The sequence below is a fragment of the Rhinopithecus bieti genome, unplaced genomic scaffold (genome assembly GCF_001698545.2).
Source record: "Rhinopithecus bieti isolate Rb0 unplaced genomic scaffold, ASM169854v2 scaffold_15336, whole genome shotgun sequence".
Classification (NCBI taxonomy): domain Eukaryota; kingdom Metazoa; phylum Chordata; class Mammalia; order Primates; family Cercopithecidae; genus Rhinopithecus; species Rhinopithecus bieti.
In genome coordinates this window covers 2715940-2732342 of record NW_016808678.1, presented here as the reverse complement: position 1 = coordinate 2732342, position 16403 = coordinate 2715940, and the positions used below count along the sequence as shown (strand labels likewise).

Below are 16403 nucleotides of genomic sequence, written 5' to 3'. Positions count from 1 at the left end.
GCACTGAGGGAGCATGACACCTCTGGGAGGGAGCCACGAGCGCCTGGGCCCAGATCCCAGCTTTAGCTTCATTAGCCCTGTGAACTCTGTATGTCAGCCTTGACATAGAAAAAAAGAGGATACTAAATCTCCATCTTAAAAGAGACTTGGAAGAAGCTGGGATTATAGGCACACCACCACACCTGGCCCCAGAAAAGCTACATTAAAATATGTTCGTGAGGACCTCTTGTACCTATGAGCCAACACAGAATGCTAGGGGGCTCTGTAGAGGAATGCGAAGGAGAGGATGCCTGTGTCAGGACCTCTGAGCACCACTTCAAGTCCATTGGGCTACAGCTCTGTCATCTCTGACCCCTTCACCTCATAGCATGTTGCCTTACACCCATGCGGCACACCTCTGGCCTACTGTCCTGGGGCTTCCCTGCTGATGCCAAGGAATAGGACTTCCTGGGAACCATGCAGACACAGCCTGGAAGTGGGAGGATGGGAGATGGGGGGCTGCTCCTCTCTTGGGGGGAAATCTTTGACCCATGGGAACTAGGAGCAAATGGATACACTCTTGCCTCTTTCTCCCTGACACAGGCTTCTTAGAAGATAGTCTCTGGGGCTGAACAGGTAGTTGCATTTGGTCAAGGCCAACTTGATAGCCACCCATGCTTCCCCGCATCACTCTCTTTGTCCCTGCCTCCGGCTCTGCTGTCTGGGAAACTCTGGCTAAGACTTGGCTGCATTTGTTAAGTAGTCATTGCATCAATTTCTTTCACAGAGAGTTAGTGAAATATGAAGACCATCGGAAAGATAACTCATAAAAACCACACAGACTGGTGGCTAAGCTGTGAGGAGGGTTTGTCGCCCCTGGTTTGCACACATCTGTCATTTGGTGCTGTACACAAAAGGGATCCCCTTCCACATCTTTACCTGGTGGTCCTGGAGGTCCCGGTGATCCTGGAGGGCCTGGTGAACCAGGACAACCTGGGGACCCAGGAGTCCCCATGGCTTCCTTTCCTGGGTAGCCTCGTTCCCCTTTACTTCCTTTCAAGCCTGGCCATCCAGGGGCTCCTCTGAGGCCAGGCCTTGAGGATCCTTGGAGAAAATAATCATTTCTTGTATTTTATATTTTTTCCTGATTAATACAAATTTATTTTTTAATTGCAAGAGTAATATAATTTTATTTATAAAAATTGCACAATGGCGAGGTACATAACACATTTAAATAAAAAAGTGAATATCCTTGCTTTTTTCATCTGTAGCCTTGTTAAATAACCACAGTACAGCAAAGTGCAGAACATTCCATTCCCACGAGAAAATTTGTCTAATTTACTGCAAGAAACTGAAACAGAGTTTGGAATGCACTGTATCTTTTTATTTAAAAGGAAGTGAGGAATATTTCCATATATGCTACTTTGTAAATTTTTTTTTTATTAGAGACTAGAGGATGCCTCCAGTGTCCAAAATGAGAAAGAGAGAAAGTTGTGAAGTGGACTTTATTCCTGCCAATGTCTTAGACATAAAAGGGTATGATGAGGGATGGTCACCTCCTGGGAAAGGAGCTGTGCCTGGTGGCACAAAACCCACCCTAATCTTAAAATGGTGAGAATGTGAGGAGCGGATAGTCTCAAATGTCTGTCCCACAAACATTTTAACTATTTTTTTTTTTTTTTTTTTGAGACGGAGTCTTGCTCTGTCACCCAGGCTGGAGTGCAGTGGCCAGATCTCAGCTCACTGCAAGCTCCGCCTCCCAGGTTCACACCATTCTCCTGCCTCAGCCTCCCGAGTAGCTGGGACTACAGGCGCCCACCACCATGCCCGGCTAGTTTTTTGTATTTTAGTAGAGACGGGGTTTCACCGTATTAGCCAGGATGGTCTCGATCTCCTGACCTCGTGATCCGCCCGTCTTGGCCTCCCAAAGTGCTGGGGATTACAGGCTTGAGCCACCGCGCCCGGCCCATTTTAACTATTAAGAAGAGAGATGCCACCAGCAAAGGGCTGAGAAACCAGCTGAGGTAATATCTGATTGTGTCCTATTATTTGAACATAAAGGCAGAAACTTCTGATTGACATCTGTTTCAGAGTTTTGTATTTTTTTAATCATATTTTACTTTGGCATATATATTTGTACTAATTTATGGGGTACATGTAAGATTTTGTTACATGTATTGAATGTGTAGTGTAATGATCATGTCAGGGTATTTTTGAGTATCTATGACCCAAGTATTTATCATTTCTGTGTTGAATACATTTCATGTCCTCTCTTCCAGTTAATTTGAAATATACATTGTTGTTAACGATAGTCACCCTACTCTGCTATCAAACATTAGAATTTATTCCTTCTATCTAACTGTATGCTTGTACCCATTAACTAATCTCTCTTCACCCCCAACTCCATCAAAAAAACTTTTAGAACCGATAAACAAATTCAGTAAAATTGCAGGACATGAAATCGACATATCAAAATCAGTAGCATCTTTTTTATGCACCAGTAATGAAAGAGCCAAAAAAGAAGTCAAGAAGGCAATCCTATTTGCAGTAGCCACACACACAAAATAAAATACCTAGGAATACATTTAACCAACACGGTGAAAGATCCCTGCAAGGAAAACTACAAAATACCGGTGAAAGAAATTGAAGAGGACCCAAACGAATGGAGAGACATCCCATGCTCATGGATCAGAAGAACTAATATAGTTAAAATGACCATACTACCCAAAGCAACCTACAGATTCAATGCAATCGCTATCGAGATACCAATGCCATTTTTCACAGAAACAGAAAAAACAATCCTAAAATTCTTCTGGAATTAGAGCTTTGTAATTTTCCACTCATTGGCTTCTTAAAGGAGCCTTTTTTTTTTTTTTTTTTTTTTTTAACTTAGTGGCCTGGCAGGGGAGGAGGCCTTCTTAAATGTTCAGAGCTCTAAAATACCTTTAATATCTTTTTGCCCCATTCTAACTGTAAGAGATATCTACTATTAACAGTGTGAGATATATCTTTCCATGCATATTCAGGTACATATAATATTTATCCATTTCTGTATCTATTTTTTTAATAGTGGAATTATAGTACACTTATAGTTCTGCAGTCTGCTTAATTTTGAGTAATTTTCAAAATTATGAAGTAGTATAATATACATTATACAGAGAAAAATATGATCAGTGGCAGGGCACCTGCCCAATAGTTTATCAAATTTTGCTCTTTTTTCTTAGTTTTGTTTTCATTAAAAAGAACACGCTACAGTTCTACTTGATGAGTCCCTGTGGACCATCCCTGATCCAACTCTTTTTCCGCTCTCAAAAGGTAAACTAATCAGTCACAGACGAAAGTTCAGAACTTTACAGAAAAAGTGTAATGTAGGCATCCTTATGCAACTCATGATATGTTATGAAAACTACCATTTTCAACCAACCACATTACCATGACATTGTTTTCTATTTCTGTACCTCCTCTGAGTTTCAAGGCCCCTGCTCATACCCCAAAGTCACTGTAAAAATTCCTGACAATAAGGCGTTTTCACTTAGTTAAAACTGCTGAGAAGTGAAAAAGAGCATTTCTATATCAGTTTGTATCAGCTCCACTCCTTCTTCCACTATAAATTGCAAATATGACAATTTAAGAAGCTGGAAACACTTTTATTTTATTTTATTTTATTTTATTTTATTTTATTTTATTTTGAGATGGAGTCTCACTCTGTTGCCCAGGCTGGAGTGCAGTGGCACCATCTCAGCTCACTGCAACCTCTGCTTCCCAAGTTCAAGCGATTCTTCTGCCTCAGCCTCCTGACTAGCTGGAATTACAGATTACAGGTGTGCGCTACCATGCCCAGCTGATTTTTTTTTTTTTTTTTTGTATTTTTAGTAGAGACAGGGTTTTGCCATGTTGGCCAGGCTGGTCTCGAACTCCTGACCTCAGGTGATCCACCCACCTTAGCCTCCCAAAGTACTGGGATTACAGGCATGAGCCATTGCACCCAGCCTGGAAACACTTTTAGATCAGTTAGTGAAACATTTGTCTTATGTAAATAATGCAAAATTAATAGAGGACAGTGTATTTTCCTTTGTAATAGCATTTCTACTTGTACCCTAAGAAACATGGACATACCAGGACTTCCAGGAACTCCGGGGGGACCACTGGGACCTGGGAATATATAACATTAATTAATCGCTTAGAAAGATGTAAATGCTATCCCATCCACTTTTGAAATCTTGGGTGACAATATAATGATAGTTAATAATACAGAGTTTTCATATTTGTTCCTACTCTCACCTAGACAAACGTTAGAAATTTTCTCTTATTTAGACAAGAGAAAACTAATCTTAGAAGTTTAACACTCAAAAGTAAATCATGCCGCCATAATTCAACAGAGATTTACTAAGAGCCTGTTGTGTGTTCAGCACTTTGCTGGAAGTGCAGATGCCAGAAAATCAAACAGTGCTGGAACATCCGGGATCTGCAGTTTGTCTTGGTGTTCCATCTTAGATTGCTTCCACCTGTAATATCCTGGGGGTTATAATTCTTTTATATATACATGTGAGTGATGTATAGTCAGTGAACCAGATTTTTAAGAAAATCTATATCAATGTCTGTATTCATCTGTCCTTTTATTTAAAGACACTGGGAAATTGTATTCTTTTAAGTAAAATTTTCCTTTGAAATCTTCTTCATATCAATAATTTGATCAGATCAGTGGCTCCCAATCCTGGCTGCATGCTGGACTAGTCCAGGGAGTTTTTACCATCTACCAGTGTCCAGAGCCCTCCTCCAGACAATGAAATCAGAATGACAGGGTGGGACCTTGGCGAGGCCATTACAGAAGTTCCCAGGGATTCCAATATGTAGCCAGAGATGAGAGGGATTGGCCCAGAACTTTTGGGTTTCTCCAAAGAGATACAGTATAAGTACATGTGACAGTAATTCATGGCATCAAGGACAGATCATTGTTCCAAGAGCCGGGAAACCAGAGTTTCAGTTCCCCCTTGCAAATCTCTGTAAGTTTGTTCAGGGTCTCCATTTTTCCCTTCATAATCCCATTGAGATTGCCAATGCCTTGTACTCCCTCCTCCTGCCCCCCAGCAAGTGTTTCCGTGACAGATTTGAACTTTATGCTTTGCTACATAAAGATAATTTAATTACCTTCTCGGTATACCACCTATGAAATAAAAATATGAAGAGTAGGAGACATCAAAAAATAACAGCCCTATGAAAATGAAGAGATCTCCCTTCCCTTTCCTCACCCACGTCAACTCTATAAGCACATGCTATTTATTACCTTGAAAGAAAACCAGAAATATGTTCAGCAAATGCTCTGGGAAGAAATTTAGTCTTACCTTGTGGGCCACGACCTCCTTTGGGCCCTGGTGGGCCTGGAATGCCTTCATCTCCCTTTTCCTGGTATGTGTCGTAATATTCTGTCTTAGAGGAGAAAGAAATGAATACAGAGAAATGATAGCTATTTATGGGCTGCTCACCAAGCATAATTACTTCAGTTTCTTCATTTTGGCCCAAAGATGGCTTCCTTCTTTTCCTGAATTCATAGGTTTACATGTTAGCAGGTGTATGACAGTCATGTAAATGTAGGTGGAAAAATTTAAATAAGTAGACCTTTGTGGTATCACAGTATCAGATATTTTATGGGCTTTCAATTAGAAATACATTTTATGATGTGACTCAGGTTACACACCCACATTTATATGTACACATTCATACATACCTATGTATGTGTGCATATGTATAGAAAAATGAGAGTTTCACAAAACAATGACTTATTCTTACAACATATGATCAACCCCGATACTTTTTATTCTATTCTATTTTACTTTTCAAAAATGCTGTTCCTGGTGGACTGAACTTATTTCCATTTTGGAAGTGTATGGAACCCACACATCAAAAAATACTGTATTTATTGTTTCTTTAAATTCCAGGGAACCTGTGGCCTGCAAGAATCGAGGAATATTGTTTCTGACATGCTCAGTGGACCTACTGCCGGTGTTCTTAACCGTTTCCTTCCTAAGTTGAACTTCTTTTGAGGTTAGTAGAAGCTGCAAACAGAGTTATATGGAATCGAATATAAGAAAATACACAGAGAAGAGTGCTAAGAATTCCTCTGAAATGTAATGAAAACATAGATTTCATTTAACATTCAGTACATTTATCTTGAAGGAAGCAAGGTGGAAATATCAAAGGTTTTAAAAAAACCTCTTTGTATTTTCATATGCTAGATGGATCAATTACTTTGTTGACTTATTTAAGATGAAGTAACAAGAGCCTTGTAGTTAAGCAGTATGTATAAAATCACAAAAGTATTATATTAATAATATAACAATAATGTCCACCATGAAATCTGTAATGATATGTGTGCACCTACCAAATGTTGGGCACAGTGCTAAGTGATTTCACAAAATAACTCATTTAACCTTCCTGGGAACTCTACCAAAGTATTTTGGGACTGTTATAGTTTCAGTGTGCCCCCTCCAATATTCAGGTGTTATCAGTGTGATAGAAGTATGAGGTAGGGCCTTTAGGAGGTAATTAGGCCATGAGGGTTTCTCCCTCATTAATGAGATTAAGGCCCTATTAAAAGAGGCTTCGAGCAGCCTCAGGCCAGCTTGCCCTTCTGCTTTCTGCCATGTGAGGATGCAGCCAAGAAAGCCCTCACCAGACCAAGGGCCAGCATCTTGATTTTGGACTTCCCAGCCTCTAGAACTGTGAAAGTAAATTTCTGTTCTTTATAAATTACTCAGTCTCAGGTATTCTGTTGTAGCAGCACAGAACAGACTAAGACAGGGGCTCTATGCATCCAAATCATTTGCTTTCAGGGTAAAGATGCAGATTTCCAGGCCCCACTCCAATTCCTGAGTTACATTACTGAGCATGGGGGTCTGAGAACTGCATTTTTAACAGGACACTCTTTCCCCTCATGACCCTTTTGCCACAACGTGCCATTTTGTTTAACCTGCATGATCATTCATGGCAGCCTTGCTTGGCACACTGAATGTGAGAACCACTGTGTTTTGAGGTAGGAGATGAACGAACACCAGCACTCAGAGTCTGGGTCCCCTTTCTTCTCTTCTTCAGCTGCAGAGTCACGGAATATAGAATGTGGCTTTCTGCAGTTAGGAGCTGACATCAAATACATGTCTGCTGGGAAGGGGAGCACTGCCTGCTACACAGAGCTTGGGCTGGAATGATTGCTTTTCGCTGACCATGTATTAAACCCGTAGTTTAGCGTCTGCTGCCTAAAAGCTCAGGACCCAGGCCCAGGTGCGGGGGATGAGAAGTTGACTTCTTCATCCCTTGTTGCCTCACTGTCCTCCTCTACCCTGAAGATGCAGGATCACCTTGGGCCTGGGCTGCTTAGACAAAGCTTTCCGTCTCTTCCATAGCCCAGCATGGGCATCACTAGTACCTTCCAGGGATCAAATAGAAATATTTACGCATGGTCAAAGGGACAAATAGTGACCAGCTATTTTCTGCCCTGGTTTGATAACGAGGTAAATGTTACAATCTCTCTCACACAGTTAATGAGAGACACTGATTCAAAATTTCCTTGCTACTTTAAAGAACTTGATCAAAGATAGCATTGATATTGTCTTTAATCACACTTACTGGACCACGAAATCCTGGAGGGCCAGTGTCCCCTTTCTGTCCCTACAGTGAAAGACAATTACAAATTGTGAATATGGTCACCCAAAGTATTTACATATAAAAAGCAAGATGTACAGTTAAAATGAACAGTATATTGATGTTTAGAAGTCATGTACAAACCAAATGAAAGTTAAAGGGACACTGACTTTAAACTATTTTCCTGGAGAGCCCGTATCTGGGTAAGGAATCCTATCTACAAGGTTGTACAGAAGTTGCTGTTGCCCTGGTGGTTCTCCAGGTTTCTTTCACAACACCATCTTCAGTGCTCGTTCATGTACATTTCTCATTCCTGTGTTCTCACCCTGGTTAGAGGCACAGGAATATCAGACTGTGGGTTGTATGCATTTCCAAGTGTCTCCGCTGTAACCAACCCCCTTTCCTTCAAGAAGGCATTTCAGAATTCTACTGGAAGTGATATGGTTAAAGAGTAAATCTTAAATCTGTACATATACCTACATATATAGCCATGTGCCACATAACAATGTTTGGGTCAATGATGGACTGTGTATACGATAGTGGTCTCATCAGATTATAATACCATATTTTTAGTACTCAATTTCTATGTTTAGATACACAAACACCCACCACTGTGTTACAATTGCATACGTTATTCAGTACAGTAACATGATATGCAGGTTTGTAGCCTAGAGTAACAATCTCTGCCATCTAGGTTTGTGTGAGTACACTCTATGATGTTCGCACAATGACAAAATCACCTAATGATGCATTTCTCAGGACATATCCCTATCTTTAAGTAACACATGACTACACATGACTTGAAAATGTTTGTAACATACTGTCAGAAGTGCAGAATACAGTTCACAACTAATTGACCACAAGCTTTCAATGTATCATGACTCAGATTGAGACTCATGAAGTCTAGCCTATGCTTGATCTCAAATAACCACAAACTTCCTACAATTGTAGGTCTTTTTCTACCTCTTCCTCATGGGAAGCTGGAATCTCACTGGTCCTAAGTCAGACAGCTTCAAGTACACAGCACAAGTTTAATATCTTTTCCTCAAGAACACCCTTCAAATGTTTAAGTAAAGTTGCCACATCTCTCTTTTCTTCTTAACAGACCTAGTAGCGTATTTGTATGAAGCCTGTTATTGTAATACCTTGTACTTAGGTCCAGGATGTAGGTAAAAGTAAAAGCATAGGCAAAACCCAACCTATTAAAAATAGGGTATTAGGGAGAGGGTTACCTTAATGCCATCTTCACCTGCTAACCCAGGGAAACCCCTGTTGCCCTTGACTCCCTAAAGAAAAGAACAAAAGGAATGGGTCAGAAGACACAGGAGCCAACTGCTCCTGCGGGGGGAGCAGGGGCAATTTGAACTCCTCTGAAACAAAGGAATGTGCTCAGATGATCTCTCTTCACAGTGGAGATGTAAAACTATGATTCCCAAGTGCAATTTTTAAAACCTGTAAGCTTTTTGTTTGTTTATAACTGTTTAGTGACTTTTAAAATTCCTTCTTCAGCTAGTAGGACTGACATTTTTACTACCTCCATGGGCCAAATCAAGTCTATACCTCACTTCCAGGGAAGCCAGGAACGCCGTCTTTACCGGGTTTTCCCTACAGCAAAAACAAATAAAAAACATGAAGTTTAATAAATATGGCTAACTTTACAAATATGGAAATCTTAAGTGATATAATCATCTCCTCTTGACTTCAGGCATGAAAAGTCTGAGTAAAGATCCTCACCCAGGTGTTAGAAGGAAAAACTATTAACCACAGAATACACAACAGCCCTCTCTTTCCAGGGAAGGCAGAAGCCAGTCAGAATGGGAAACTAGAGAAAGTCAGAGAAGGAAGGAAGGACATTAACAGCCAAACTTAAATTAGACCTGATGCTGTTCATCCTGAGCTTGGAAGGAAAATAAAAATCACACTGGGCAGAGAAGTAAATAAGGAAGCCTAGAAAAGGGAAGGTGTTCACAGTCCGTTTATTCATTTATTTGAAATATTGGTAGTTCCTCGGACTCCAGGTGTGCCTGTATTTAAATACATGTATAAAAGGTATAGTGTGGTATCTCAACCAGCAGCGTTGATTGACTTATGGTATTTGCGTTTCCTGATAAAATTTAAAAATCATGTTCGTTGAATATTTTTTTCCTGAGGCAAAAAAATATGTTTTTTGCTTATGTATAATTTTTATAGATTTTACTTTTCCAAAAGTATAACTTATAGAAATTTAACACAATAGATGGATTTAAATCTTTCCAAAATTGATCTGGGTAGGGTTGTGGGCCCTGCTGCTTCCATTTTTCCAGCCACCCACTTCTGGTCACAGATTGCCCTATATCCTTTGTGGGGGCTGCCCTTCCCTCACTCTGGGTGGTTCTGATGGCACTGTCAATCTAAGTAGTCCACTGCCCCACTGGCCTGGCCAATCATAGTACCCTTTTCTCTTGGTCACAGCCTTTTTTCCAGAGTGAGAACAGATATGACCAAGCTGGGCCAATGAGATGAATTCCCTGAGATTTTATAAATGGACACAGGGAGAGAGAGGCTCTCTTTCTCCTCTAATGCCATCAGCCTGAAGTTGTCTGCTCAAGGGTAACTCTTTCTCCCCATCTCCCCTGACGTGGAAGATCATCTGCCAGAGGAAAGAATGAGGCTGATATGCAGAGAGAAGCAGAAGTGAGATGGACAGGGAGTCATGCCCTCATTTTTCCAGGCTCTGAAGTCCTTGAACCCTGTTTTAGCCTTGAACATCTTAGATACTTGAGCAGGTAAATCCTGCCTCCCAAATCTTAAAGAACAAAAATTTTTAACTGGAGCTAATTTGAGTTGGGCATCTGGTTCCTGTAACCTAAAGAGTCCCAAGTCCTGACTAATCAAAACTGCACATGACACCGAATTTCCAAATTTACCTGCGGGCCGGGGTCTCCAGGAGCACCCTTTTCAGATCCATATGATTCTCCAGGCAGTCCCTGTATTAAGCAAAGCTATGTCAAGTTTTATGAATTACTGATTTTTTTACTTACATTGATTTTTATTAATTTGTCCCTTTTGGTTATTCTGCCATTTAAAAACATGTTTAAGTGCTGAGTCATCTAAGAGAGAAATCTTATTGATGAATAGTAATTAAAAAACAGATGCTAAAAAAGCTGATGCTGAAGATAAGTCATAAGATGGGCGGCATTGGGGCTGGGCGCGGTGGCTCAAGCCTGTAATCCCAGCACTTTGGGAGGCCACTTAGGGCGGATCACGAGGTCAGGAGATCGAGACCATCCTGGCTAACACGGTGAAACCCCGTCTCTACTAAAAAATACAAAAAGCTAGCCGGGCGAGGTGGCGGGCGTCTGTAGTCCCAGCTACTTGGGAGGCTGAGGCAGGAGAATGGCGTAAACCCGGGGGGCGGAGCTTGCAGTGAGCTGAGATCCGGCCACTGCACTCTCAGCCCGGGCGACAGAGCGAGACTCCGTCTCAAAAAAAAAAAAAAGATGGGCGGCATTGGATGCATGTACAACAGTGCAAGGATTTCAGCAAGGAATGGCTGTAAAATAACTCTAGTGTATTCATGATCTCTGCAGTCAAATGTTATTGTATTTTAGCCAATATTAAGACTTAAAAGCAATAGCTGCTCTGCCTGTGCAGTAGCCATTCTTTTATTCCTTTACTTTCCTGAAAAAAAAAAAAAAAACTTAAGACAAAACACACATCAAACTAAATACTAGGGCTCTACTTTGTGTGTTATGGGGACAATATAACTTGAAATAACCTACTGAGGGTCCAGGAGGTCCAGGCTGGCCGATGGCTCCCTTGTCTCCCTTTTCCCCCTTGAGGTCCTGTCAAAGAAACAGTTCAACATTGTTATAAATGGATGAAATGAGATTTCACTGATTCAACAGTGAGACAAATCCTCTATCTGTTCAATAAATTGGGTTTACAAACTATGAATGTGCCTTATGTTAATACAACCCAATACACCTTCCATTTCTCACATTTCAAATTTATACCTGTGAACTCACTGAAGCTACCTGCAAACTTTTTTTTTAAGTATCTTCTTTTTTTTTTTCAAATAAAGCCTCACTCTGTTGTCCAAGCTGAGCCTCAGATCTTCCCTGTGTAATGTTTCCAAGATTTATGAGTAAAGGACAGGAAGGAATAAATCCTGGAGGTTCTGGCTGGCTGAGGAAGCTGGGCTGAACTGGGCTTAGATAACAAGATATTGTAAAAGAGGTACAGGGTCACGAGGACTTCGTCCTAGACACGGGAAGGCACAACCCTAATCATAAAACTGAAGAATTACCGTTCTGTTATCTGGGCCAGTTAGGGTCACAATAACTGTTCCTGGTGGTCCCGGGGGTCCTGTTAACCCTTTCACACCCTAAAGACAAAAACACTTAGGAGTGAGAAAATAAACAACAGCATCACCATTTCAATGTTACTGCATTTGAAAGGTCTACTTTTCCCCTTTAGTGCTTATACGAGAAGATAGAACAAATGAAGGCCCATCAATTTCCGCTTGACCAGTAAGTAAACGGTATAGGCTGATATGCTCTGGGACATACAATATCTTGCTTGCTAATAAGACATAGTATTTAAATTACCCGCTCTCCTTTTTGTCCTATCACTCTTTCACCCATGTGACCCTGTAAGAAAACACAAAACCAAATTATTTTCTAAAAATAAATATGAATAGTCTAAACTCATCAAAGTTCCAATATTTGTAACTGAGCATTTATATTTAAACTTTCATTTTAGAATGATAAATGAGTTTAGCTATTTCTTAGAGAAGAGCATTGATATGTTTCTTTTAGAGGAGGAACTCTTGAGGTGCAGAAAGCTTAAGGGATTAAACAGAAAGCTAACATGGCAAATGCTGACACGCAGTGGTGTGGGGGAGGGAAAGGAACCCAGCTCAGAGCATATTTTCTGGCTCTGCAGTAGCTAGTTTTGATCCCACTGGTCGGCTACTTAACTTCCTGATGCCCTTGTTTTCTTGTTTTAAAAATAAGAATGGGTAGCTGCATTTCAGGATTCTGAAATTCAATACTTAATAGAGAATCTAAGAATAGAATTCCAGCTACCCGACTTCACTGGTAGTTTAGTGACATGAGTCTAATGCAAATAGTTTCTTCACTAATGATGGCTGATTTGTCATTTCAACTAATACCTGCTTGCTTTTTCACCCATGAGTATGCAGATCTTCCCCTTGTTAGACCAAAGCTGAGGGGAATCAAAACACTTTAAACCTCAGCTCTGCCATGTACTGTCTATTGGACAATTCACTTAACCAGAACCTATCCATCTCTCAGGGTGCATGCGTGTGTGTGTGTGTGTGTGTGTGTGTGTGTATGTGTGTGTGTGTGTGTATTTGTGTGTACCAATAAGATAATAAATATGAAAGTATCTTAGAAAATACCTCATATAAAAGGCTACCCGAGCCAGGCACAGTGGTTCACGCCTGTAATTCCAGCACTTTGGGGGGCTGAGGCGGGTGGATCACCTGGGGTTGGGAGTTCGAGACCAGCCTGGCCACCATGGTAAGACCCCCATCTCTACTAAAAATACAAAAAAAATTAGCCAGTAGTGGTGCTGTACGCCTGTAATTCCACTTAGTCGGGAGGCTGAGGCAGGAGAATTGCTTGAACCCGGGAGATGGAGGTTGCAGTGAGCCAAGATCACACCAGTGCACTCCAGCCTGGGCAACAGAGTGAGACTCCATCTCAAAAAAAAGAAAAATAATAATGAAAGAAAAGGCTACCTGATAGTAGGAGATACTGTGCTTAGGACTAATTTCCTGTTGGGGCTTAGCCTCACTCAACATTTTTATAATTAAACTAACAATTGCACTTCTGTTTTTTGTTTGTTTTTGTTTTTTGTTTGTTTGTTTTTGTTTGTTTGTTTTAGATGGAGCCTCTTTCTGTCACCCAAGCTGGAGTGCAGTGGTGCTATCTTGGCTCACTGCAAACTCCAACTCCCGGGTTCAAGCTATTTTCCTGCCTCAGCCCCCTGAGTAGCTGGGATTACAGGCATGTGTCACCATTCCTGGCTAATTTTTGTATTTTTAGTAGAGACAGGATTTCATCACGTTGGCCAGCCTGGCCTCGAACTCCTGACCTCAAGTGATCCACCCGCCTCTGCCTCCCAAAGTGATGGGATTACAGGCGTGAGCCAATGTGCCTGGCCTTGTCTTAACAGAAACGCATGCAAGACCCTGTGTAATGAGCACACAAATAGTCATCTTTTACTTACTAGCATAAGACCCGGTTGGCTTTGTGAAGCAGCATACTACAAAAACTCAGAGGATAATGTGCTGTGTGAGATGATCAGAAATGGAAAACCTGTGGATTAAGAATCCTTGCATTTTTCCTGATAAGTAGCTTCTTATAAATTGAATTAAGACTCTTTGTATCAGGGATCAAGTTACTGAAATGCAAGGAGAAGAGAGGTGAGAGAAGCTAGCCATGCTCTTCCCTGCTAGGAATCCTTGTGAGTTCCAGAGAGGTACCTAACAGTGACCCACATGAAGAAGCAGGCCAGGTTTGACTTTGAGATTGAGTAGGGTGTGCTAGCTGTTACATCATATGAATGGTAGTCTACCTTAGGTCCTCTAGGTCCCATGGCTCCTGGAAAGCCCTAGAAAAATCCACAAATGAAAATCACAGCAGGAAATGCATCCAACCAGAAAAATTCTTTTAATAACTTGTTAATAATAAATAATGAATCTATTAGTTGACAGAGTCTGTAGCAAGGATGACTTGATACTCACAAAGAATCCCGGAGGACCAGGTGGGCCAACAGGCCCAGGAAAACCTGGAGGGCCTGGCAAACCCTTGAAATTGAGAGAAGAATAAGAGTGAGTTTAACTTTACTTCTCACTTAATAACAATGTCCATTAATTAAATGCATTAAAATAATAAAATCAGGAGAGCCTAACACCTCCCTTTTCAGTGGCTGCAGTTAATGACAACAAATATCAAAAAGTGTGTTGCCATGTGTAACAGGCTGGCAGGACCATCTGGACGATACCGTTTCTAAAATGACCAGAGTAGTTAGTTTACTTCAGATGTTTCAAAATTTTGCTTTTGTCTTTCTTCCCACCTCTTTTCTCCTCCCTTTTCCTTTCTCTGTCTCTCGTTTTGGCCAAGCATGCTCCTATGTTAGGACCTGCCACCTGCTCTCCCTCTGCCTAGAATCCCCTTTTCCCAGGTATCTGTATGACTCACTCCCTTTTCCTTTTCTTGTCTTTATGTAATTGTCGTCCTTTCCGTAAAGCCTTCCTGCTTATCCAAAGTTCTAACCCACCTTCCAACCCAGACACTGCCTATCCTGCTTTCCTGTATTATTTTTATTTTTAGCATTTATTACTCACACACCATAGAGTTACTCATTTACACTTTTTTTGTTTCCCCCATGAGAATGTAAGCTCTATAAAGGCAATATATATACATTTTAAGAGACTGGGTCTCCTATGTTGCCCAGGCTGGTCTATAACTCCTAGGTCAAGAGACCTTCCTGTCTCAGCTTTCCCAAGTAGCTGGGACTATAGGTACATGCCACCATGCCTGGTTCATCAAATTTTTAAATATCTATCTATCTATCTATCTATCTATCTATCTATCTATCTATCTATCTATCTTCTATCTTCTATCTATCTGTCTGTCTATCTATCTATCTATCTATCTATCTATCTATCTATCTATCTATTTTTTTTTTTTTTTTTTGAGACAGAGTCTCATTCTGTCCTTGGGCTGGAGTGCAGTGGTATGATCTCTGCTCACTGCAGCCTCTGGTTCCCAGGTTCAAGTGATTCTCCTGTCTCAGCCTCCCAAGTAGCTGGGACTACAGGTGCATGTCACCACACCTGGCTAATTTTTGTATCTTTAGTAGAGATGGAGTTTGATCATTTTAGCCAGGCTGGTCTCAAACTCCTGACCTCGAGTGATCCTCCTGTCTCAGCCTCCCAAAGTGCTGGGATTACAGGTGTGAGCCACCGTGCCCAGCCTTAAATCTACATTTTGGCTGATTTGTGCCCTGCTGTATTCCTAGAGCCTAGAAATAGCCCCTTGCACATAGTTGGCAGGTAAAAAATATTTCTTGTATAATCGAATGTACCATCATTATATCTTCAACGTCATCACAATGACTAATACATAGATGATAATCAATACACATTTAAAGAATGTATCAATATCTTGGATTACTATTATCTCTTCTTCCTGGATCCCCTGCCTTCAGCATCTGGACTCTTAAATGTTTTCTAAGCAAAAAAAGCGAGAGCCACTATATCTTGCATCTCTTCTCAGAAGCCTATAATGGCTCCTAACTGCATCATTCTGCATTTTTTGCAGCTCCTAATCTAACTTCACATCCTCAGTTGGGATGGCTTACCACACAGGAGTTCAGCAGCCTCAACTCAAACTCACTTAGGCAAATATTCCATCTCTACCCAGGAATTTCTACATATAATTCTGAACTAAGTTAAAAGAATTCCAGTTAATTGGCTGGGTGTGTTGGCTCACGCCTGTAATCCAAGCACTTTGGGAGGCTGAAGTTGGTGGATCACCTGAGGTCAGGAGATCCAGACCAGCCTGGCCAACATGGTGAAACCCCATCTCTACGAAAAATACAAAAATTAGCCGGCCATGGTGGCCCACGCCTGTAATCCCAGCTACTCAGGAGGCTGAGGCAGGAGAATTGCTTGAATCCGGGAGGCGGAGGTTGCAGTGACCCAAGATTGCGCCACTGCACTCCAGCCTGGGTGATAGAGCCAGACTCCTTCTCAAAAAAAAAAAAATATAATA

General features: G+C 41.1%; 1 protein-coding gene across 1 annotated transcript in view; it reads right to left on the bottom strand.

Annotated features, from left to right (window-relative positions):
* The window catches only part of COL4A3 (collagen type IV alpha 3 chain), a 158853-nt gene that overhangs the window by 53335 nt on the left and 89115 nt on the right, over positions 1 to 16403 (bottom strand). Inside the window, exons 9-20 of the mRNA XM_017886959.1 lie at positions 14369 to 14431; positions 14200 to 14235; positions 12204 to 12245; positions 11903 to 11980; positions 11376 to 11438; positions 10521 to 10580; positions 9175 to 9219; positions 8847 to 8900; positions 7600 to 7641; positions 5322 to 5406; positions 4096 to 4131; positions 919 to 1083 (exon numbers count right to left, since the gene is read on the bottom strand). Of these exons, the coding sequence (XP_017742448.1) occupies positions 919 to 1083; positions 4096 to 4131; positions 5322 to 5406; positions 7600 to 7641; positions 8847 to 8900; positions 9175 to 9219; positions 10521 to 10580; positions 11376 to 11438; positions 11903 to 11980; positions 12204 to 12245; positions 14200 to 14235; positions 14369 to 14431 (769 nt within the window). The remainder of the gene's footprint in view (positions 1 to 918; positions 1084 to 4095; positions 4132 to 5321; positions 5407 to 7599; positions 7642 to 8846; positions 8901 to 9174; positions 9220 to 10520; positions 10581 to 11375; positions 11439 to 11902; positions 11981 to 12203; positions 12246 to 14199; positions 14236 to 14368; positions 14432 to 16403) is intronic.